The sequence below is a fragment of the Pristiophorus japonicus genome, unplaced genomic scaffold (assembly GCF_044704955.1).
Source record: "Pristiophorus japonicus isolate sPriJap1 unplaced genomic scaffold, sPriJap1.hap1 HAP1_SCAFFOLD_531, whole genome shotgun sequence".
Taxonomy (NCBI): Eukaryota; Metazoa; Chordata; class Chondrichthyes; family Pristiophoridae; genus Pristiophorus; species Pristiophorus japonicus.
The window spans coordinates 38,054-63,103 of NW_027254438.1; the positions used below are offsets into that span (position 1 = coordinate 38,054).

Genomic DNA, 25,050 nt, shown 5'->3' on the forward strand with positions numbered 1-25,050 from the left:
CTACATCCCACTCCCCTCGGTCACTACATCCCACTCCCCTCGGTCACTACATCCCACTCCCCTCGGTCACTACATCCCACTCCCCTCGGTCACCACATCCCACTCCCCTCGGTCACTACATCCCACTCCCCTCGGTCACTACATCCCACTCCCCTCGGTCACTACATCCCACTCCCCTCGTTCACTACATCCCACGCCCCTCGGTCACTACATCCCACTCCCCTCGGTCACTACATCCCACTCCCCTCGGTCACTGCATTCCACTCCCCTCGGTCACTACATCCCACTCCCCTCGGTCACTACATCCCACTCCCCTCCGTCACTACATCCCACTCCCCTCGGTCACTGCATCCCACTCCCCTCGGTCACTACATCCCACTCCCCTCGGTCACTACATCCCACTCCCCTCGGTCACTACATCCCACTCCCCTCGTTCACTACATCCCACTCCCCTCGGTCACTACATCCCACTCCCCTCGGTCACTACATCCCACGCCCCTCGGTCACTACATCCCACTCCCCTCGGTCACTACATCCCACTCCCCTCGGTCACTGCATTCCACTCCCCTCGGTCACTACATCCCACTCCCCTCAGTCACTACATCCCACTCCCCTCCGTCACTACATCCCACTCCCCTCGGTCACTACATCCCACTCCCCTCAGTCACTACATCCCACTCCGCTCAGTCACCACATCCCACTCCCCTCGGTCACTACATCCCACTCCCCTCGGTCACTACATCCCACTCCCCTCGGTCACTACATCCCACTCCCCTCGGTCACTACATCCCACTCCCCTCGGTCACTACATCCCACTCCCCTCGGTCACCACATCCCACTCCCCTCGGTCACTACATCCCACTCCCCTCGGTCACTACATCCCACTCCCCTCGGTCACTACATCCCACTCCCCTCGGTCACTACATCCCACTCCCCTCGGTCACTACATCCCACTCCGCTCAGTCACCACATCCCACTCCCCTCGGTCACTACATCCCACTCCCCTCGGTCACTACATCCCACTCCCCTCGGTCACTACATCCCACTCCCCTCGGTCACTACATCCCACTCCCCTCGGTCACTACATCCCACTCTCCTCCGTCACTACATGCCACTCCCCTCGGTCACTACATCCCACTCCCCTCGGTCACTACATCCCACTCCCCTCGGTCACTACATCCCACTCCCCTCGGTCACTACATCCCACTCCCCTCGGTCACTACATCCCACTCCGCTCAGTCACCACATCCCACTCCCCTCGGTCACTACATCCCACTCCCCTCGGTCACTACATCCCACTCCCCTCGGTCACTACATCCCACTCCCCTCGGTCACTACATCCCACTCCCCTCGGTCACTACATCCCACTCCCCTCGGTCACTACATCCCACTCCCCTCGGTCACTACATCCCACTCCCCTCGGTCACTACATCCCACTCCCCTTGGTCACTACATCCCACTCCGCTCAGTCACCACATCCCACTCCCCTCGGTCACTACATCCCACTCCCCTCGGTCACTACATCCCACTCCCCTCGGTCACTACATCACACTCCCCTCGGTCACTACATCCCACTACCCTCGGTCACTACATCCCACTCCCCTCGGTCACCACATCCCACTCCCCTCGGTCACTACATCCCACTCCCCTCGGTCACTACATCCCACTCCCCTCGGTCACTACATCCCACTCCCCTCGGTCACTACATCCCACTCCCCTCGGTCACTACATCCCACTCCGCTCAGTCACCACATCCCACTCCCCTCTGTCACTACATCCCACTCCCCTCGGTCACTACATCCCACTCCCCTCGGTCACTACATCCCACTCCCCTCGGTCACTACATCCCACTCCCCTCGGTCACTACATCCCACTCCCCTCGGTCACTACATCCCACTCCCCTCGGTCACTACATCCCACTCTCCTCGGTCACTACATCCCACTCCCCTCGGTCACTACATCCCACTCCCCTCGGTCACTACATCCCACTCCCCTCGGTCACTACATCCCACTCCCCTCGGTCACTACATCCCACTCCCCTCGGTCACTACATCCCACTCTCCTCCGTCACTACATGCCACTCCCCTCGGTCACTACATCCCACTCCCCTCGGTCACTACATCCCACTCCCCTCGGTCACTACATCCCACTCCCCTCGGTCACTACATCCAACTCCCCTCGGTCACTACATCCCACTCCCCTCGGTCACTACATCCCACTCCCCTCGGTCACTGCATCCCACTCCCCTCGGTCACTGCATCCCACTCCCCTCGGTCACTACATCCCACTCCCCTCGGTCACTGCATCCCACTATCCTCGGTCACTACATCCCACTCCCCTCGGTCACTGCATCCCACTCCCCTCGGTAACTGCATCCCACTCCCCTCGGTCACTACATCCCACTCCCCTCGGTCACTACATCCCACTCCCCTCGGTCACTACATCCCACTCCCCTCGGTCACTACATCCCACTCCCCTCGGTCACTGCATCCCACTCCCCTCGGTCACTACATCCCACTCCCCTCGGTCACTACATCCCACTCCCCTCGGTCACTACATCCCACTCCCCTCGGTCACTGCATCCCACTCCCCTCGGTCACTACATCCCACTCCCCTCGGTCACTACATCCCACTCCCCTCGGTCACTACATCCCACTCCCCTCGGTCACTACATCCCACTCCCCTCGGTCACTACATCCCACTCCCCTCGGTCACTACATCCCACTCCCCTCGGTCACTACATCCCACTCCCCTCGGTCACAACATCCCACTCCCCTCGGTCACTACATCCCACTCCCCTCGGTCACTTCATCCCACTCCCCTCGGTCACTACATCCCACTCCCCTCGGTCACTACATCCCACTCCCCTCGGTCACTACATCCCACTCCCCTCGGTCACTACATCCCACTCCCCTCGGTCACTACATCCCACTCCCCTCGTTCACTACATCCCACTCCCCTCGGTCACTACATCCCACTCCCCTCGGTCACTACATCCCACTCCCCTCGGTCACTACATCCCACTCCCCTCGGTCACTACATCCCACTCCCCTCGGTCACTGCATCCCACTCCCCTCGGTCACTGCATCCCACTCCCCTCGGTAACTACATCCCACTCCCCTCGGTCACTACATCCCACTCCCCTCGGTCACTACATCCCACGCCCCTCGGTCACTACATCCCACTCCCCTCGGTCACTACATCCCACTCCCCTCGGTCACTGCATCCCACTCCCCTCGGTCACTGCATCCCACTCCCCTCGGTCACTGCATCCCACTCCCCTCGGTCACTACATCCCACTCCCCTCGGTCACTACATCCCACTCCCCTCGGTCACTACATCCCACTCCCCTCGTTCACTACATCCCACTCCCCTCGGTCACTACATCCCACTCCCCTCGGTCACTACATCCCACTCCCCTCGGTCACTACATCCCACTCCCCTCGTTCACTACATCCCACGCCCCTCGGTCACTACATCCCACTCCCCTCGGTCACTACATCCCACTTCCCTCGGTCACTGCATTCCACTCCCCTCGGTCACTACATCCCACTCCCCTCGGTCACTACATCCCACTCCCCTCGGTCACTGCATCCCACTCCCCTCGGTCACTACATCCCACTCCCCTCGGTCACTACATCCCACTCCCCTCGGTCACTACATCCCACTCCCCTCGGTCACTACATCCCACTCCCCTCGGTCACTACATCCCACTCCCCTCAGTCACTACATCCCACTCCCCTCGGTCACTACATCCCACTCCCCTCGGTCACTACATCCCACTCCCCTCGGTCACTACATCCCACTCCCCTCAGTAAGAGACTGGAATTAATCTGCGGGACTGAATATTTATGTAGTTACAGTGGGAGCAAGGAACAGTTAGAATGGACCCCACAAGGCAGATACCTGAGTCCTCAGACACCGCTGGGATAGTGGATGGACGCTCAGTCGATTCTCGAGTCGATTGTTCCTCGGGCCCCTGAGTTGGGGATGTCTCGGTATCTGCAATAAAGGAAGAGAGACATGGGAGAGTGCAGAGTGGAGAACCTCAGAACAGATCATCAGGCTGGTACTAGATCCCCGGAGATTGTCAGACACCAGTGTTTGTATAACGCAGAATCATCCAATCCCATGCCCCTCAGTCTCTACGTCCCACTCCCCTCACTCACTGTATTATTGTTTTATTCAGTCCCAGCATGTGGGAGTCACTGGCAAGGCCAGATGCGGGAAGAATGTTCCCGATGTTGGGGAAGTCCAGAACCAGGGGACACAGTCTTAGGATAAGGGGTAAGCCATTTAGGACCGAGATGAGGAGAAACTTCTTCACTCAGAGAGTGGTGAACCTGTGGAATTCCCGGCCGCAGAGAGTTGTTGGGGCCAGTTCATTGGATATATTCCAGAGGGAGTTAGATGTGGTCCTTACGGCTAAAGGGATCAAGGGGTATGGAGAGAAAGCAGGAAAGGGGTACTAAGGGAATGATCAGCCATGATCTTATTGAATGGTGGTGCAGGCTCGAGGGGCCGAATGGCCTACTCCTGAACCTATTTTCTGTGTTTCTATGTTTTTCTCTCGCCCCTTTTCCTCTCCTCCTGTCCGCTCTTCGGATATGATTTATTTTCTCCCTTTGTGACTTTCTCATAAGGACATAAGGAACAGCAGCAGGAGTCGACCATTCGGCCCCTCGAGCCTGCTCCGCCATTCAGCAGGATCATGGTCAATCATCGGCCTCAACTCCACCTTCCCGCGCTGTCCCCTGTCCCTCTGTACCCCAAAACTTTCCACCTCTGTCTTCAACGTACTCAGTGACTGAGCTCTCCCACATTTGCCCCATCTTTCAGTGAGAGGGAAAGATAGTCAGAGAGAGAGAGAGAGAGCATTAGAGAGACAGAGGGAGAGCGAGACAGATAGAGACAAGGAGAGAGACAAGGAGAGAGACAGTGAGAGAGATAGACAGAGAGAGGCAAAGAGAGAGAGAGAGCATTAGAGAGACAGAGGGAGAGCGAGACAGATAGAGAGTCAGAGAGAGACAAGAAGAGAGACAGTGAGAGAGAGAGAGAGACAGAGAGAGGCAGAGAGAGAGAGAGTTAGAGAGACAGAGGGAGAGCGAGACAGATAGAGACAAGGAGAGAGACAAGGAGAGAGATAGATAGAGAGAGGCAGAGAGAGATAGAGCTACACACAGAGATAGAGAAAGAGTTAGGGAGATCTAGAGAGATGGAGACAGAGAGAAAGGGAGACAGTGACAGAGGCAGAGAGATAGACAGAGAGAGGCATAAATATTGGTCAGTAACTTTTAACATTGTTATTACCAGTTTAAGTGTATCTAAGGGTTAAGACATGGCAGGAGAGCTCGGTCGGGTGTTGTGCTCCTCCTGTACCATGTGGGAACTCAGGGACGCTTCCGGTGTCCCTGACGACTATGTGTGCGGGAAGTGTATCCGCCTCCAGCTCCTGACGGTCCGCGTTACGGAATTGGAGCTGAAGGTGGATTCACTCTGGAGCATCCACGATGCTGAGAATGACGTGAGTATCACGTGTAGTGAGTTGGTCTTACCGCAGGGAAAGGGTCCACAGCCAGATAGGGAATGGAAGACCAGCAGGAAGAGTAGAGCAAGGAAGGTAGTGCAGGGGTCCCCTGCGGTCATCCCCCTGCAAAACAGATACACCGCTTTGGGTACTGTTGAGGGGAATGACTCATCAGGGGAGGGCAGCAGCAGCCAAGTTCATGGCACCGTGGCTGGCTCTGCTGCACAGGAGGGCAAGAAAAAGAGTGGGAGAGCGATAGTGATAGGGGATTCAATTGTGAGGGGAATAGATAGGCGTTTCTGCGGCCGCAACCGAGACTCCAGGATGGTATGTTGCCTCCCTGGTGCAAGGGTCAAGGATGTCTCGGAGCGGGTGCAGGACATTCTGAAATGGGAGGGAGAACAGCCAGTTGTCGTGGTGCACATTGGTACCAACGACATAGGCAAAAAAAGGGATGAGGTCCTACGAAACGAATTTAAGGAGCTAGGAGCTAAATTAAAAAGTAGGACCTCAAAAGTAGTAATCTCGGGATTGCTACCAGTGCCACGTGATAGTCAGAGTAGGAATCGCAGGATAGCGCAGATGAATACGTGGCTTGAGCAGTGGTGCAGCAGGGAGGGATTCAAATTCCTGGGGCATTGGGACCGGTTCTGGGGGAGGTGGGACCAGTACAAACCGGACGGTCTGCACCTGGGCAGGACTGGAACCAATGTCCTCGGGGGAGTGTTTGCTAGTGCTGTTGGGGAGGATTTAAACTAATATGGCAGGGGGATGGGAACCAATGCAGGGAGACAGAGGGAAACAAAAAGGAGCCAAAAGCAAAAGACAGAAAGGAGATGAGGAAAAGTGTAGGGCAGAGAAACCCAAGGCAAAGAACAAAAAGGGCCACTGTACAGCAAAATTCTAAAAGGACAAAGGGTGTTAATAAAACAAGCCTGAAGGCTTTGTGTCTTAATGCAAGGAGTATCCGCAATAAGGTGGATGAATTAATTGTGCAAATAGATGTTAACAAATATGATGTGATTGGGATTACGGAGACGTGGCTCCAGGATGATCAGGGCTGGGAACTCAACATTCAGGGGTATTCAACATTCAGGAAGGATAGAATAAAAGGAAAAGGAGGTGGGGTAGCATTGCTGGTTAAAGAGGAGATTAATGCAATAGTTAGGAAAGACATTAGCTTGGATGATGTGGAATCTATATGGGTAGAGCTGCAGAACACCAAAGGGCAAAAAACGTTAGTAGGAGTTGTGTACAGACCTCCAAACAGTAATAGGGATGTTGGGGAGGGCATCAAACAGGAAATTAGGGGTGCATGCAATAAAGGTGTAGCAGTTATAATGGGTGACTTTAATATGCACATAGATTGGGCTAGCCAAACTGGAAGCAATACGGTGGAGGAGGATTTCCTGGAGTGCATAAGGGATGGTTTTCTAGACCAATATGTTGAGGAACCAACTAGGGGGGAGGCCATCTTAGACTGGGTGTTGTGTAATGAGAGAGGATTAATTAGCAATCTCATTGTGCGAGGCCCCTTGGGGAAGAGTGACCATAATATGGTGGAATTCTGCATTAGGATGGAGAATGAAACAGTAAATTCAGAGACCATGGTCCAGAACTTAAAGAAGGGTAACTTTGAAGGTATGAGGCGAGAATTGGCTAGGATAGATTGGCGAATGATACTTAGGGGGTTGACTGTGGATGGGCAATGGCAGACATTTAGAGACCGCATGGATGAAGTACAACAATTGTACATTCCTGTCTGGCGTAAAAATAAAAAGGGGAAGGTGGCTCAACCGTGGCTATCTAGGGAAATCAGGGATAGTATTAAAGCCAAGGAAGTGGCATACAAATTGGCCAGAAATAGCAGCGAACCTGGGGACTGGGAGAAATTTAGAACTCAGCAGAGGAGGACAAAGGGTTTGATTAGGACAGGGAAAATGGAGTACGAGAAGAAGCTTGCAGGGAACATTAAGGCGGATTGCAAAAGTTTCTATAGGTATGTAAAGAGAAAAAGGTTGGTGAAGACAAACGTAGGTCCCCTGCAGTCAGAATCAGGGGAAGTCATAACGGGGAACAAAGAAATGGCGGATCAATTGAACAAGTACTTTGGTTCGGTATTCACTAAGGAGGATACAAACAACCTTCCGGATATAAAAGGGGTCAGAGGGTCTAGTAAGGAAGAGGAACTGAGGGAAATCTTTATTAGTCGGGAAATTGTGTTGGGGAAATTGATGGGATTGAAGGCAGATAAATCCCCAGGGCCTGATGGCCTGCATCCTAGAGTACTTAAGGAGGTGGCCTTGGAAATAGCGGATGCATTGACAGTCATTTTCCAACATTCCATTGACTCTGGATCAGTTCCTATGGAGTGGAGAGTAGCCAATGTAACCCCACTTTTTAAAAAAGGAGGGAGAGAGAAAACAGGGAATTATAGACCGGTCAGCCTGACCTCAGTAGTGGGTAAAATGATGGAATCAATTATTAAGGATGTCATAGCAGTGCATCTGGAAAATGGTGACATGATAGGTCCAAGTCAGCATGGATTTGTGAAAGGGAAATCATGCTTGACAAATCTTCTGGAATTTTTTGAGGATGTTTCCAGTAAAGTGGACAAAGGAGAACCAGTTGATGTGGTATATTTGGACTTTCAGAAGGCTTTCGACAAGGTCCCACACAAGAGATTAATGTGCAAAGTTAAAGCACATGGGATTGGGGGTAGTGTGCTGACGTGGATTGAGAACTGGTTGTCAGACAGGAAGCAAAGAGTAGGAGTAAACGGGTACTTTTCAGAATGGCAGGCAGTGACTAGTGGAGTGCCGCAAGGTTCTGTGCTGGGGCCCCAGCTGTTTACATTGTACATTAATGATTTAGACGAGGGGATTAAATGCAGTATCTCCAAATTTGCGGATGATACTAAGTTGGGTGGCAGTGTGAGCTGCGAGGAGGATGCTATTAGGCTGCAGAGTGACTTGGATAGGTTAGGTGAGTGGGCAAATGCATGGCAGATGAAGTATAATGTGGATAAATGTGAGGTTATCCACTTTGGTGGTAAAAACAGAGAGACAGACTATTATCTGAATGGTGACAGATTAGGAAAAGGGAAGGTGCAACGAGACCTGGGTGTCATGGTACATCAATCATTGAAGGTTGGCATGCAGGTACAGCAGGCGGTTAAGAAAGCAAATGGCATGTTGGCCTTCATAGCGAGGGGATTTGAATACAGGGGCAGGGAGGTGTTGCTACAGTTGTACAGGGCCTTGGTGAGGCCACACCTGGAGTATTGTGTACAGTTTTGGTCTCCTAACTTGAGGAAGGACATTCTTGCTATTGAGGGAGTGCAGCGAAGGTTCACCAGACTGATTCCCGGGATGGCGGGACTGACCTATCAAGAATGATTGGATCAATTGGGCTTGTATTCACTGGAGTTCAGAAGAATGAGAGGGGACCTCATAGAAACGTTTAAAATTCTGACGGGTTTAGACAGGTTAGATGCAGAAAGAATGTTCCCAATGTTGGGGAAGTCCAGAACCAGGGGTCAAAGTCTGAGGATAAGGGGTAAGCCATTTAGGACCGAGATGAGGAGAAACTTCTTCACCCAGAGAGTGGTGAACCTGTGGAATTCTCTACCACAGAAAGTAGTTGAGGCCAATTCACTAAATATATTCAAAAGGGAGTTAGATGAAGTCCTTACTACTCGGGGGATCAAGGGTTATGGCGAGAAAGCAGGAAGGGGGTACTGAAGTTTCATGTTCAGCCATGAACTCATTGAATGGCGGTGCAGGCTAGAAGGGCTGAATGGCCTGCTCCTGCACCTATTTTCTATGTTTCTATGTTTCTAAAGCTACACACAGAGATAGAGAAAGAATTAGAGACCTGGAGAGATAGAGACAGAGAGAAAGGGAGATATTGAGAGAGGCAGAGAGAGAGGTAGAGAGTGAGAGACGGAGAGGGAGACCGAGACAGGCCGAGAGTCAGGGAGAGACAAATATACAGAGAACGAGAGGTGCGAGAGAGCAAGAGGACGAGAGACAGACACACAGAAGGAGAGGTGCAGAGAGAGAGAGAGAGAGAGAGAGAGACAGACACACAGAAGGAGAGGTGCAGAGAGAGAGAGAGAGAGAGATAGTCTTGGAGAGAGATTGAGAGATAGAAACACAGAGAGAAATAGAAAATGGAGAGAGAGAGAGAGACGAAGAGGCAGAATGAGACAGCAGTAGAGAGTGAGAGAGTGAGAAAAAATATATAGAGAGAGCGACAAAGAGAACGGGAAAGACAGAGAGAGAGAGTCAAAAACATGGAGAGAGACAGAGATAGAGAGTGAGAGAGTGAGAGAGATGTGGAAAGAGACAGACAGAAAGAAAGGGAGATAAACAGAGAGATGACATCAGCGAGAGTGAGGGGGAGTTGTGGGAGCGAGAAGATTAGTGAAGCGGCATATGATATGTTCCAGTGTTGGCCCCAGTGGTTTTACAGTGAATACAAGAGACAGCACCGACCGGGCAAAGTCAGTGACTGACAGTGATGGCTCTGTGTGCACAAACCTGCTTTGGGAGACTCGGGCCCCATCTACTTGCGCCTGACTAAGACAGAGGGAGGGATTTCATTTCCCTGAATTGTTGAGAATCTGAAATGTTCTCAACCTCAACAAAATCCTCCTGAAAGTTGGGTGTGGTCAGGGCGTCCACTGATGTAAAACAGTCCCCGAGTTCGAGGGTCAAATAAAGACAACCTGAATTTCACTGGGATTCTGACTGGTTGATGGACTGGAGAGAGGACAGGAGGGAGAGTGAGACAGAGAGGACAGGAGGGAGAGAGAGACGGAGAGGACAGGAGGGAGAGAGAGACAGAGTGGGCAGGAGGGAGAGAGAGATAGAGAAGACAGGAGGGAGAGAGAAGAGACAGAGAGGACAGGAGGGAGAGAGAGAGAGATGGAGAGGACAGGAGGGAGAGAGAGACGGAGAGGACAGGAGGGAGAGAGAGACAGAGTGGGCAGGAGGGAGAAAGAGATAGAGAGGACAGGAGGGAGAGAGAGATAGAGAGGACAGGAGGGAGAGAGAGACGGAGAGGACAGGAGGGAGAGAGAGACAGAGAGGACAGGAGGGAGAGAGAGACGGAGAGGACAGGAGGGAGAGAGAGACGGAGAGGACAGGAGTGAGAGAGAGATAGAGTGGACAGGAGGGAGAGAGAGAGAGAGAGGACAGGATGGAGAGAGAGAGGACTGGAGGGAGAGAGAGATAGAGAGGACAGGAGGGAGAGAGAGACGGAGAGGACAGGAGGGAGAGAGAGACAGAGAGGACAGGAGTGAGAGAGAGATAGAGGGGACAGGAGGGAGAGAGAGGCGGAGAGGACAGGAGGGAGAGAGAGACGGAGAGGATAGGAGGGGAAGGCAGACAGACAGAGAGAGAGACAGGCAGGGGCACTGAGAGAAAGAGAAATTGTGATAGAGACTGGGACACAGAGAGAAAAAGAGACGGACAGAGAGAGACAGAGATACAGGAAGGGACGCAGAGGGATGCAGACAGGGCCACAGAGAGAAAGAGAGACAGACAGAGGGAGATACAGTAATGATGGTGAACAGTCTGCGTAGAATGGACCCTACACGGCAGATACCCAGGTCGAGTGTTAGAAACCAGACTTTATAGAACCCAGAATCACCAAACCCACTCCCCTCAGTCACTGCATTTTTTATTCGGTCCTGGCTTGTGGGCGACACTGGCAAGCCGGCATTTATTGCCCATCTCTAATTGCCCGAGAGACCTTGGTCGTGAGCCGCCTTCGTGAATACGACTGAGTGACTGGCTAATTTCAGAGAGCAGTTAAGTTTCCAAGACATTGCTGTGGGTCAGGAGACGTATAAAGGCCAGAGCAGGTCAGGACAGTAGGTTTACTTCCCTGAAGGACTTAGTATTTATATAACCCATAATAACCCCATCCCACTCCCCTCGGTCACTACATCCCACTCCCCTCGGTCACTACATCCCACTCCCCTCGGTCACTACATCCCACTCCCCTCGGTCACTACATCCCACTCCCCTCGGTCACTACATCCCACTCCCCTCGGTCACTACATCCCACTCCCCTCGGTCACTACATCCCACTCCCCTCGGTCACTACATCCCACTCCCCTCGGTCACTACATCCCACTCCCCTCGGTCACTACATCCCACTCCTCTCAGTCACTACATCCCACTCCCCTCAGTCACTACATCCCACTCCCCTCGGTCACTACATCCCACTCCCCTCGGTCACTACATCCCACTCCCCTCGGTCACTACATCCCACTCCCCTCCGCCACTACATCTCACTCCCCTCGGTCACTGCATCCCACTCCCCTCGGTCACTACATCCCACTCCCCTCGGTCACTACATCCCACTCCCCTCGGTCACTACATCCCACTCCCCTCGGTCACTACATCCCACTCCCCTCGGTCACTACATTCCACTCCCCTCGGTCACTACATCCCACTCCCCTCGGTCACTACATCCCACTCCCCTCGGTCACTACATCCCACTCCCCTCAGTAAGAGACTGGAATTAATCTGCGGGACTGAATATTTATGTAGTTACAGTGGGAGCAAGGAACAGTTAGAATGGACCCCACAAGGCAGATACCTGAGTCCTCAGACCCCGCTGGGATAGTGGCTGGACGCTCAGTCGATTCTCGAGTCGATTGTTCCTCGGGCCCCTGAGTTGGGGATGTCTCGGTATCTGTAATAAAGGAAGAGAGACATGGGAGAGTGCAGAGTGGAGAACCCCAGAACAGATCATCAGGCTGGTACTAGATCCCCGGAGATTGTCAGACACCAGTGTTTGTATAACGCAGAATCATTCAATCCCATGTCCCTCAGTCTCTACATCCCACTCCCCTCACTCACTGTATTATTGTTTTATTCAGTCCCAGCATGTGGGAGTCACTGGCAAGGCCAGATGCGGGAAGAATGTTCCCGATGTTGGGGAAGTCCAGAACCAGGGGACACTGTCTAAGGATAAGGGGTAAGACATTTAGGACCGAGATGAGGAGAAACTTCTTCACCCAGAGAGTGGTGAACCTGTGGAATTCTCTACCGCAGAGAGTTGTTGGGACCAGTTCATTGGATATATTCCAGAGGGAGTTAGATATGGCCCTTACAGCTAAAGGGATCACGGGGTATGGAGAGAAAGCAGGAAAGGGTTACTGAGGGAATGATCAGCCATGATCTTATTGAATGGTGGTGCAGGCTCGAAGGGCCGAATGGCCTACTCCTGAACCTATTTTCTATGCGTCTATGTTTTTCTCTCGCTCCTTTTCGTCTCCTCCTGTCCGCTCTTCCGATATGATTTATTTTCTCCCTTTGTGACTTTCTCATAAGGACATAAGGAACAGCAGCAGGAGTCGACCATTCGGCCCCTCGAGCCTGCTCCGCCATTCAGCAGTTTCATGGTCAATCATCGGCCTGAACTCCACCTTCCCGCCCTGTCCCCCTGTCCCTCTGCACCCCAAAACTTTCCACCTCTGTCTTCAACGTACTCAGTGACTGAGCTCTCCCACATTTGCCCCATCTTTCAGTGAGAGGGAAAGATAGGCAGAGAGAGAGAGAGCGTTAGAGAGACAGAGGGAGAGCGAGACAGATAGAGACAAGGAGAGAGACAAGAAGAGAGACAGTGAGAGAGATAGACAGAGAGAGAGAGAGAGTTAGAGAGACAGAGGGAGAGCGAGACAGATAGAGAGTCAGAGAGAGACAAGGAGAGAGACAGTGAGAGAGATAGACAGAGAGAGAGAGAGAGTTAGAGAGACAGAGGGAGAGCGAGACAGATAGAGAGTCAGAGAGAGACAAGGAGAGAGACAGTGAGAGAGATAGACAGAGAGAGAGAGAGAGTTAGAGAGACAGAGGGAGAGCGAGACAGATAGAGAGTCAGAGAGAGACAAGGAGAGAGACAGTGAGAGAGATAGACAGAGAGAGAGAGAGAGAGTTAGAGAGACAGAGGGAGAGTGAGACAGATCGAGAGTCAGAGAGAGACAAGGAGGGAGACAGTGAGAGAGATAGACAGAGAGAGGCAGAGAGAGAGAGAGTTAGAGAGACAGAGGGAGAGCGAGACAGATCGAGAGTCAGAGAGAGACAATGAGGGAGACAGTGAGAGAGACAGACAGAGAGAGGCAGAGAGAGACAAGGAGAGAGATAGACAGAGAGAGGCAGAGAGAGAAAGAGCTACACACAGAGATAGAGAAAGAGTTAGAGAGACCTGGAGAGATAGAGACAGTGAGAAAGGGAGATGGAGATAGAGGCAAAGTGATAGACAGAGAGAGAGGGAGAGACAGTGAGAGACAGAGTTACACACAGAGATAGAGAAAGAGTTCGAGAGACCTGGAGCGATAGAGATAGAGAGAGAGGGAGAGGGAGAGGGAGACCGAGACAGGCCGAGAGTCAGGGAGAGACAAATATACAGAGAACGAGAGGTGCGAGAGAGCAAGAGGACGAGAGACAGACACACAGAAGGAGAGGTGCGAGAGAGAGAGAGATAGTCTTGGAGAGAGATAGAAAGACAGACAGAAATAGAAAATGGAGAGAGAGAGAGAGATGAAGAGGCAGAATGAGACAGCAGTAGAGAGTGAGAGAGTGAGAAAAAATATATAGAGAGAGCGACAAAGAGAACGGGAAAGACAGAGAGAGAGTCAAAAACACGGAGAGAGACAGAGATAGAGAGTGAGAGAGTGAGAGAGATGTGGAAAGAGACAGAAAGAAAGGGAGATAAACAGAGAGATGACATCAGCGAGAGTGAGGGGGAGTTGTGGGAGCGAGAAGATTAGTGAAGCAGCATATGATAAGTTCCCGTGTTGGCCCCAGTGGTTTTACAGTGAATACAAGAGACAGCACCGACCGGGCAAAGTCAGTGACTGACAGTGATGGCTCTGTGAGCACAGACCTGCTTTGGGAGACTCGGGCCCGTTCTATTTGCGCCTGACTAAGACAGAGGGAGGGTTTTCATTTCCCGGAATTGTTGAGAATCTGAAATGTCCTCAACCTCAACAAAATCCTCCTGAAAGTTGGGTGTGGTCAGGGCGTCCACTGATGTAAAACAGTCCCCGAGTTCGAGGGTCAAATAAAGACAACCTGAATTTCACTGGGATTCTGACTGGTTGATGGACTGGAGAGAGGACAGGAGGGAGAGTGAGACAGAGAGGACAGGAGGGAGAGAGAGAGACAAGAGGACAGGAGGGAGAGAGAGACGGAGAGGACAGGAGGGAGAGAGAGAGACAAGAGGACAGGAGGGAGAGAGAGACGGAGAGGACAGGAGGGAGAGAGAGAGGGAGAGGACAGGAAGGAGAGGCAGACAGACAGAGAGAGAGGACAGGAGGGAGAGAGAGACGGAGAGGACAGGAGGGGGAGAGAGACAGAGAGGACAGGAGGGAGAGAGAGACGGAGAGGACAGGAGGGATAGAGAGACAGAGAGGACAGGAAGGAGAGGCAGACAGACAGAGAGAGAGGACAGGAGGGAGAGAGAGACGGAGAGGACAGGAGGGAGAGAGAGACGGAGATGACAGGAAGGAGAGGCAGACAGACAGAGAGAGAGACAGGCAGGGGCACAGAGAGGAAGAGACATCGTGATAGAGACAGGGACACAGAGAGAAAAAGAGACGGACAGAGAGAGACAGAGATACAGGAAGGGACGCAGAGGGATGCAGACAGGGCCACAGAGAGACAGAGAGACAGACAGAGAGAGATACAGTAATGATGGTGAACAGTCTGCGTAGAATGGACCCTACACGGCAGATACCCAGGTCGAGTGTTAGAAACCAGACTTTATAGAACCCAGAATCACCAAACCCACTCCCCTCAGTCACTGCATTTTTTATTGGGTCCTGGCTTGTGGGCGACACTGGCAAGCCGGCATTTATTGCCCATCTCTAATTGCCCGAGAGACCTTGGTCGTGAGCCGCCTTCGTGAATACGACTGAGTGACTGGCTCATTTCAGAGAGCAGTTAAGTTTCCAAGACATTGCTGTGGGTCAGGAGACGCATAAAGTCCAGAGCAGGTCAGGACAGTAGGTTTACTTCCCTGAAGGTCTTAGTATTTATATAACCCATAATAACCCCATCCCACTCCCCTTGGTCACTGCATCCCACTCCCCTCGCTCACTACATCCCACTCCCTCGGTCACTACATCCCACTCCCCTCGGTCACTACATCCCACTCCCCTCGGTCACTACATCCCACTCCCCTCGGTCACTACATCCCACTCCCCTCGGTCACTACATCCCACTCCCCTCGGTCACTACATCCCACTCCCCTCGGTCACTACATCCCACTCCCCTCGGTCACGACATCCCACTCCCCTCAGTAAGAGACTGGAATTAATCTGCGGGACTGAATATTTATGTAGTTACAGTGGGAGCAAGGAACAGTTAGAATGGACCACACAAGGCAGATACCTGAGTCCTCAGACCCCACTGGGATAGTGGATGGACGCTCAGTCGATTCTCGAGTTGATTGTTCCTCGGGTCCCTGAGTTGGGGATGTCTCGGTATCTGTAATAAAGGAAGAGAGACATGGGAGAGTGCAGAGTGGAGAACCCCAGAACAGATCATCAGGCTGGTACTAGATCCCCGGAGATTGTCAGACACCAGTGTTTGTATAACGCAGAATCATCCAATCCCATGTCCCTCAGTCTCTACATCCCACTCCCCTCACTCACTGTATTATTGTTTTATTCAGTCCCAGCATGTGGGAGTCACTGGCAAGGCCAGAATTTGTTGCCCATCCCTAATCGCCATTAAGAAAGGGGTGGGGTGCCATCTTCTTGAATAGAACTGAGTAGATTGCTGGGCAATTTCAGAGGGCAGTTCAGAGTCAACCACATTGCTGTGGTTCTGGAGTCACATATCGGCCAGTCCGGGTAAGGACGGCAGATTTCCTTCCCTAAAGGACACTAACCCATTATCATCCCATTCCACTCCCCTCAGTCACTACATCCCACTCCCCTCAGTCTCCCCATCCCACTCCCCTCAGTCTTTTCATCCCACTCCCCTCAGTCACTACATCCCACTCCACTCAGTCACTACATCCCACTCCCCTCAGTCACTACATCCCACTCCCCTCGGTCACTACATCCCACTCCCCTCAGTCACTACATCCCACTCCCCTCAGTCACTACATCCCACTCCCCTCGGTCACTACATCCCACTCCCCTCAGTCTCCCCATCCCACTCCCCTCAGTCTTTTCATCCCACTCCCCTCAGTCACTACATCCCACTCCCCTCGGTCACTACATCCCACTCCCTCAGTCCCCTCAGCCTACTCCCCTCAGTCTTTTCATCCCACTCACCTCAGTCCCCTCAGCCTACTCCCCTCAGTCTTTTCATCCCACTCACCTCAGTCCCCTCAGCCTACTCCCCTCAGTCTCCCCATCCCACTCCCCTCAGTCCCCTCAGCCTACTCCCCTCAGTCTCCCCATTCCACTCCCCTCAGTCACTACATCCCACTCCCTCAGTCCCCTCAGCCTACTCCCCCCAGTCTCCTCATCCCACTCCCCTCAGTCACTACATCCCACTCCCCTCAGTCTTTTCATCCCACTCCCCTCAGTCTCCTCATCCCACTCCCCTCAGTCTCCCCATCCCACTCCCCTCAGTCTCCTCATCCCACTCCCCTCAGTAAGAGACTGGATGACTCTGAGGGACTGAGTATTTCAGCAGTTACACTGGGTGAACAGTCTGTGTAGAATGGACCCCACAAGGCAGATACCTGGGGCTGTAGACCCCGCTGGGATAGTGGATGGACGGGCAGTGGATTCGAGAGTCGATTGTTCCTCGGGCCCCTGAGTTGGGGATGTCTCGGGATCTGTAACAAAGGAAGAGAGACAGGGGAGAGTGGAGAACAGCTGGACAGTTCATCAGGCTGATAATGAAGCCCGGAGATTGTCTTTCTATAACCCCGAATATCGCAATCCCACTCCCCGGGACCTGTAAATCTAGGAGAGGGAGCGTGGGGGGGGCCCAGTGCTACACTGGGGATCTATCGCCATCACTGGGCACCCCAGGGAACAGAGTGTCCGACACACACACTGAGAACAGAGTCTGATTCAGCTCCCTGGAGTTTTGGTGAAAAGATCACTTTGTGTTTCAGACACTTTATCCGTTGTGTCCTATACAACCAGGAGGGGCGCGTGTAACTTTCTTATTGGTGTTGCTGACACGGGACATCCCAGGGTCACCCTCTGGGTCATTCACAATCGCCAATGTACCTGTGCAATAAACAGCGTCACAGTGTGTCGGCTTCAACTGGTAAACGGAGTAACTGGTGCAGTTTTTGATCGTTATCTCCCGGGTATAGTAGCAGGGAGTTGCAAACCAGGTAAAACACACTGTCCCCGTCACTACTCCCTGTCCCACGGTGGGATGAGTTCCTGAAATGAGGATTATAAATATTGAAGAATGTAACGGAGGTGAACAGTGCTGGACAGTGAATGTAAATCTGAGATTATAAAGCCTGAAAGTACCGTTTAACCAGCCTGGGGCCCGTGTGGAGCAGTGATATTCTGGGACCGCAGTCTCCGGAATCTTCCATCCGCCAGAACTGAAACAACAATCACACAGAGTCAGTCAGTCCCTGAACTGATTCAATGATCAACTGAGAGAAGCTGTTCCCCTTTCCCTTTATCCACTCCCTGCCCCATTGCTCTGACTGATGGTCCCGCTCTCTCGACACAACCGCTTCCTAATCTCACACTTTGCTCTCTTCAGTACATTTACTCCTGGTTTATTGATCAGTTTATCTGTCACTTCCCCCTCACGTTACCTTTTAAATCTGTACCATCCTTGGACAAGATTCCCATCACACTGAGTGTTTCCGATGCAGTCAGTCTCACCACAATCCGTGCTCCTCCAGGGCTGGTCCAGGACTGTGTGATTTACACACGGGTCAGTGAGTGTGGAGTCTGCAACTGAGGGACAGAAAGGTGTTTAATGTTAATATAAAGCACAGTTAATGTTACACAGCGCCTTGTACCCCTGAAGCACCAATAAGCTCAGTCTTACTCTCCGCCCTGGTACAAACTCCCCCAAATTAAACCTGGATCCTTTCCTCCTTCTCTAAACCAGGTTCTAATCTGTCTCCCAGCTCAGCCTCCCCTCCAACTCACTGTTCACAGACAGACCTCATGGGGTATCTCAGTCCCCAGGTGAACACTGAGTGTAGAGAGTGGGGACACTGGATGGTCAGTGGCAGATACCATGGGGTATCTCAGTCCCCAGGTGAACGCTGAGTGTCGAGGGTGGGGACACTGGATGGTCAGTGGGAGATACCATGGGGTATCTCAAGTCCCCAGGTGAACACTGAGTGTAGAGGGTGGGGACACTGGATGGTCAGTGGGAGATACCATGGGGTATCTCAGTCCCCGGGTGAACACTGAGTGTAGAGGGTGGGGACACTGGATGATCAATGGGAGATACCATGGGGTATCTCAGTCCTCAGGTGAACACTGAGTGTAGAGGGTGGGGACACTGGATGGTCAGTGGGAGATACCATGGGGTATCTCAATCCCCGGGTGAACACTGAGTGTAGAGGGTGGGGACACTGGATGGTCAATGGGAGATACCATGGGGTATCTCAGTCCCCAGGGGAACACTGAGTGTAGAGGGTGGGGACAATGGATGGTCAGTGGGAGATACCATGGGGTATCTCAGTCCCCGGGTGAACACTGAGTGTAGAGGGTGGGGACACTGGATGGTCAGTGGGAGATACCATGGGGTATCTCAGTCCCTGGGTGAACACTGAATGTAGAGGGTGGGGACACTGGATGGTCAGTGGGAGATACCATGGGGTATCTCAGTCCCCGGGTGAACACTGCGTGTAGAGGGTGGGGGCACTGGATGGTCAGTGGGAGATACCATGGGATATCTCAGTCCCTGGGTGAACACTGAATGTAGAGGGTGGGGACACTGGATGGTCAGTGGGAGATACCATGGGGTATCTCAGTCCCTGGGTGAACACTGAGTTTAGAGGGTGGGGACACTGGATGGTCAGTGGGAGATCCCATGGGGTATCTCAGTCCCTGGGTGAACACTGAATGTAGAGGGTGGGGACACTGGATGGTCAGTGGGAGATACCATGGGGTATCTCAGTCCCCAGGTGAACACTGAGTGTAGAGAGTGGGGACACTGGATGGTCAGTGGGAGATACCATGGGGTATCTCAGTCCCTGGGTGAACACTGAGTGTAGAGAGTGGGGACACTGGATGGTCAGTGGGAGATACCATGGGGTATCTCAGTCCCCAGGTGAACACTGAGTGTAGAGGGGGGGGACACTGGATGGTCAGTGAGAGATACCATGGGGTATCTCAGTTCCCGGGTGAACACTGAGTGTAGAGGGTGGGGACATTCGATGGTCAGTGGGGGATACCATGGGGTATCTCAGTCCCTGGGTGAACACTGAGTTTAGAGGGTGGGGACACTGGATGGTCAGTGGGAGATACCATGGGGTATCTCAGTCCCTGGGTGAACACTGAGTGTAGAGGGTGGGGACACTGGATGGTCAGTGGGAGATACCATGGGGTATCTCAGTCCCCAGGTGAACACTGAGTGTAGAGAGTGGGGACACTGGATGGTCAGTGGGAGATACCATGGGGTATCTCAGTCCCTGGGTGAACACTGAGTGTAGAGAGTGGGGACACTGGATGGTCAGTGGGAGATACCATGGGGTATCTCAGTCCCCAGGTGAACACTGAGTGTAGAGGGGGGGGACACTGGATGGTCAGTGAGAGATACCATGGGGTATCTCAGTTCCCGGGTGAACACTGAGTGTAGAGGGTGGGGACATTCGATGGTCAGTGGGGGATACCATGGGGTATCTCAGTCCCTGGGTGAACACTGAGTTTAGAGGGTGGGGACACTGGATGGTCAGTGGGAGATACCATGGGGTATCTCAGTCCCTGGGTGAACACTGAGTGTAGAGGGTGGGGACACTGGATGGTCAGTGGGAGATACCATGGGGTATCTCAGTCCCCAGGTGAACACTGAGTGTAGAGGGTGGGGACACTGGATGGTCAGTGGGAGATACCATGGGGTATCTCAGTCCCCGGGTGAACACTGAGTGTAGAGGGGGGGACACTGGATGGTCAGTGGGAGATACCATGGGGTATCTCAGTCCCCGGGTGAACACTGAGTGTAGAGGGTGGGGACACTGGATGATCAATGGGAGATACCATGGGGTATCTCAGTCCTCAGGTGAACACTGAGTGTAGAGGGTGGGGACACTGGATGGTCAGTGGGAGATACCATGGGGTATCTCAGTCCCCCGGTGAACACTGAGTGTAGAGGGTGAGGACACTGGATGGTCAGTCAGAGATACCATGGGGTATCTCAGTCCCCAGGTGAACACTGAGTGTAGAGGGTGGGGACACTGGATGGTCAGTGGGGAGATACCATGGGGTATCTCAGTCCCCCGGTGAACACTGAGTGTAGAGGGTGGGGACACTGGATGGTCAGTGGGGAGATACCATGGGGTATCTCAGTCCCCAGGTGAACACTGAGTGTAGAGGGTGGGGACACTGGATGGTCAGTGGGAGATACCATGGGGTATCTCAGTCCCCAGGTGATCACTGAGTGTAGAGGGTGGGGACACTGGATGGTCAGTGGGAGATACCATGGGGTATCTCAGTCCGCGGGTGAACACTGAGTGTAGAGGGTGGGGACACTGGATGGTCAGTGGGAGATACCATGGGGTATCTCAATCCCCAGGTGAACACTGAGTGTAGAGGGTGGGGACACTGGATGGTCAGTGGGAGATACCATGGGGTATCTCAGTCCCCGGGTGAACACTGAGTGTAGAGGTTTGGGACACTGGATCGTCAGTGGGAGATACCATGGGGTATCTCAGTCCCCGGGTGAACACTGAGTGTAGAGAGTGGGGACACTGGATGGTCAGTGGGAGATACCATGGGGTATCTCAGTCCCCAGGTGAACACTGAGTGTAGAGGGTGGGGACACTGGATGGTCAGTGGGAGATACCATGGGGTATCTCAGTCCCCGGGTGAACACTGAGTGTAGAGGGTGGGGACACTGGATGGTCAGTGTCTTAATTCTTGGGTTAAATTCGATTAGAAATAATTCGGTGTTCTTGGTTCTTCATTGATAAACCTATAACATTATTTATATATATATATATATGTATATGTCAATGATGAAGATATTAATCCTGAATCTATAAATGTTGAATATCAAATGTATTTTCATAATATATTGAATATAATCTGATAAATATTCTGATAGAATGACTGAGTGTAGGAATATCACAGAATCACAGAACAGTATAGCACAGAAGGAGGTCACTCGGCCCATCGAATCTGTGCTTGTTGTTTCAAACAGAAATCCAGTTAGTCCCACTCGCTCCCTCTTTCCCCACATCGTTGCGGTTTTTTTTCATCATGTTTGCATCCAATTCCCTTCTGAAGGTTACTATTGAATCTGTTTCCATCAGGCTATCCGGCAATGTATTCAAACTTCTCTATTATTCATTCCTGGGATGTGGGCAAGGCCAGGATTTATTGCCCGACCCGAATGGCCCCTTGACAAGCTGGTTGTGAGCCGCCTGCTTGAACCGCTGCAGTCCGTGTGGTGAAGGTGCTCCCACAGTGCTGTTAGGGAGGGGGTTCCTGGGTTTGGACCCAGCGGCGATGAAGGAACGGCCGATATATTTCCAAGTCGGGATGTGTGTGTGTGACTGGGAGGGGAACGTGGAGGTGGTGGTGTTCCCACGCGCCTGCTGCCCTTGTCCTTCGAGGCGGCAGAGGTCGCGGGTTTGGGATGAGCTCCTGATGAAGCCTTGGCGAGTTGCTGCAGTGCATCTTGTAGACAGTAGCCACGGAGCGCCGGTGGTGGAGGGAGTGAATGTTTAAATCCTTCGATCTAAATCCTTCATGGCTTTAAGCACCTCCCTCAATTCTCCTCTTCACCTTCTCGACACTGAGACCAACAGCCCCAGTTTCTCCAGTCTATCACAGTAACTACAATCCCACATCTCTGTAACCATTCCAGTAAATCCTCTTCTGCACCCTCTCCAAAGCTGCAGATACTTCCTAAAGTGTGGTGCCCAGACTTGGACACAATTCTCCTGCTGGGACCCAAATCGTGAATTTGAAATCTAAATTTTAAGATAAATTTAAGAATGGAACGTGAAGGTGATAAATTAATGATCGTGAGGAATATAAACAAACATACGAATGTAAATGATCATTTAAACGTGCAAATACTTAAGTATCAGTATTACATATAAAAAACAAATCCAGCTGTCTAAATATTAGAAAGAGTTGTGTAAATATAACTATAATATTTACAGTACAAATCCGTTTATATGTGCAAAGAAAGATCGGTGATTTAAGGGCATCTTACAAATAAAAAACATAAGATGAACATTCTTAAATCTCTTGAGGTGTAACCAGACTCGAGGAAGGAGGGGAATTAATAATATCGATTAACAATGCCAATATTAAATATCGATCATAAATAAATCATGCAAATATGAATCGATAATACAAATATTAAGTATCTATTACAAAACCCGAATGAATATTATGAATCAATAAAGCAGTTAAATATCGATCATAAATACATCATGCAAATATGAATCGATAATACAAATATTAAATAACTATTTCAAGTACATAATAAATAATATATGAAGATAAGAAATAGGAGCAGGTGTCGGCCATTTAGCCCCTCGAGCCTGTTGCACCATTATATAAGATCACGGCTGATCTGACCTTGGTCTCAACACTTCCTCGCCCGCTCCCCATAACACCATAATATGAATCAATAATACAAATAATATATATCTATTACAAATACATAATCATTATATGAATCAATAATGAAAATAATAAATAGCTATTAAAATCGCATAATTAATATTAATCAATAATGAAAATATTAAAGATATATTACAAATTCATAAATAATATAAATCGGTAATGCAAATATTAATATCTGACAAATGCATAATAAATAATTTGAATCAATGATGCAAATATTAAATATCTATTACAAATGCTTAATAAATAATATCAATCAGTAACATAAAAATTTAAAATATATTACATCGAAACATAGAAAATAGGTTCAGGAGTCGGCCATTCGGCCCTTGGAGCCTGCACCACCATTCAATAAGATCATGGCTGATCATTCCTTCAGTACCCCTTTCCTGCTTTCTCTCCATACCCCTCGATCCCTTTAGGCGTAAGGACCACATCTAACTCCCTCTGGAATATATCCAATGAACTGGTTTCAACAACTCTCTGCGGCAGGGAATTCCACAGGTTCACCACTCTCTGAGTGAAGAAGTTTCCCCTCATCTCGGTCCTAAATGGCTTACCCCTTATCCTAAAACTGTGTCCCCTGGTTCTGGACTTCCCCAACATCGGGAACATTCTTCCTGCATCTAACCTGTCCAGTCCCGTCAGAATTATATATGTTTCTATGAGATTCCCTCTCATCCTTCTAAACTCCAGTGAATACAGGCCCAGTCGATCCAGTCTCTCCTCATATGTCAGTCCTGCCATCCCGGGAATCAGTCTGGTGAACCTTCGCTGCACTCCCCCAATAGCAAGAACGTCCTTCCTCAGATTAGGAGACCAAAACATAAGAACATAAGAACATAAGAACATGGAACAGGAGTCGGCTATCTAGCCCCTCGAGCCTGCTCCGCCATTCAATAAGATCATGGCTGATCTGGCCGTGGACTCAGCTCCACTTACCCGCCCTCTCCCCGTAACCCTTAATTCCCTTATTGGTTAAACATCTATCTATCTGTGACTTGAATACATTCAATGAGCTAGCCTCAACTGCTTCCCTGGGCAGAGAATTCCACAGATTCACAACCCTCTGGGAGAAGAAATTCCTTCTCAACTCAGTTTAAAATTGGCTCCTCCGTATTTTGAGGCTGTGCCCCCTAGTTCTAGTCTCCCCGACCAGTGGACACAACCTCTCTGCCTCTCTCTTGTCTATCCCTTTCATTATTTTAAATGTTTCTGTAAGATCACCCCTCATCCTTCTGAACTCCAACGAGTAAAGACCCAGTCTACTCAATCTATCATCATAAGGTAACCCCCTCATCTCCGGAATCAGCCTAGTGAACCGTCTCTGTGTCTCCTCCAAAGCTAGTATATCCTTCCTGAAGTAAGGTGACCAAAACTGCACGCAGTGCTCCAGGTGCGGCCTCACCAATACCCTGTACAGTTGCAGCAGGACCTCCCTGCTTTTGTACTCCATCCCTCTCGCAATGAAGGCCAACATCCCATTCGCCTTCCTGATTACCTGCTGCACCTTCAAACTAACTTTTTGGGATTCATGCACAAGGACCCCCAGCTCCCTCTGCAACGCAGCATGTTGTAATTTCTCCCCATTCAAATAATATTCCCTTTTACTGTTTTTTTTCCCAAGGTGGATGACCTCACATTTTCCAACATTGTATTCCATCTGCCAAACCTTAGCCCATTCGCTTAACCTATCTAAATCTCCTTGCAGCCTCTCTGTGTCCTCTACACAACCTGCTTT

At 51.2% G+C, this 25,050-nt stretch overlaps 1 protein-coding gene across 1 annotated transcript in view; it reads right to left on the reverse strand.

Annotated features, from left to right (window-relative positions):
- Nucleotides 1-25,050, reverse strand: part of LOC139254077 (pancreatic secretory granule membrane major glycoprotein GP2-like) — a 43,485-nt gene that overhangs the window by 11,935 nt on the left and 6,500 nt on the right. The window contains exons 3-7 of the mRNA XM_070873622.1: nucleotides 18,302-18,446; nucleotides 18,003-18,079; nucleotides 17,748-17,909; nucleotides 12,143-12,238; nucleotides 3,907-4,002 (exon numbers count right to left, since the gene is read on the reverse strand). Coding sequence (XP_070729723.1) covers nucleotides 3,907-4,002; nucleotides 12,143-12,238; nucleotides 17,748-17,909; nucleotides 18,003-18,079; nucleotides 18,302-18,446 — 576 coding nt within the window. The remainder of the gene's footprint in view (nucleotides 1-3,906; nucleotides 4,003-12,142; nucleotides 12,239-17,747; nucleotides 17,910-18,002; nucleotides 18,080-18,301; nucleotides 18,447-25,050) is intronic.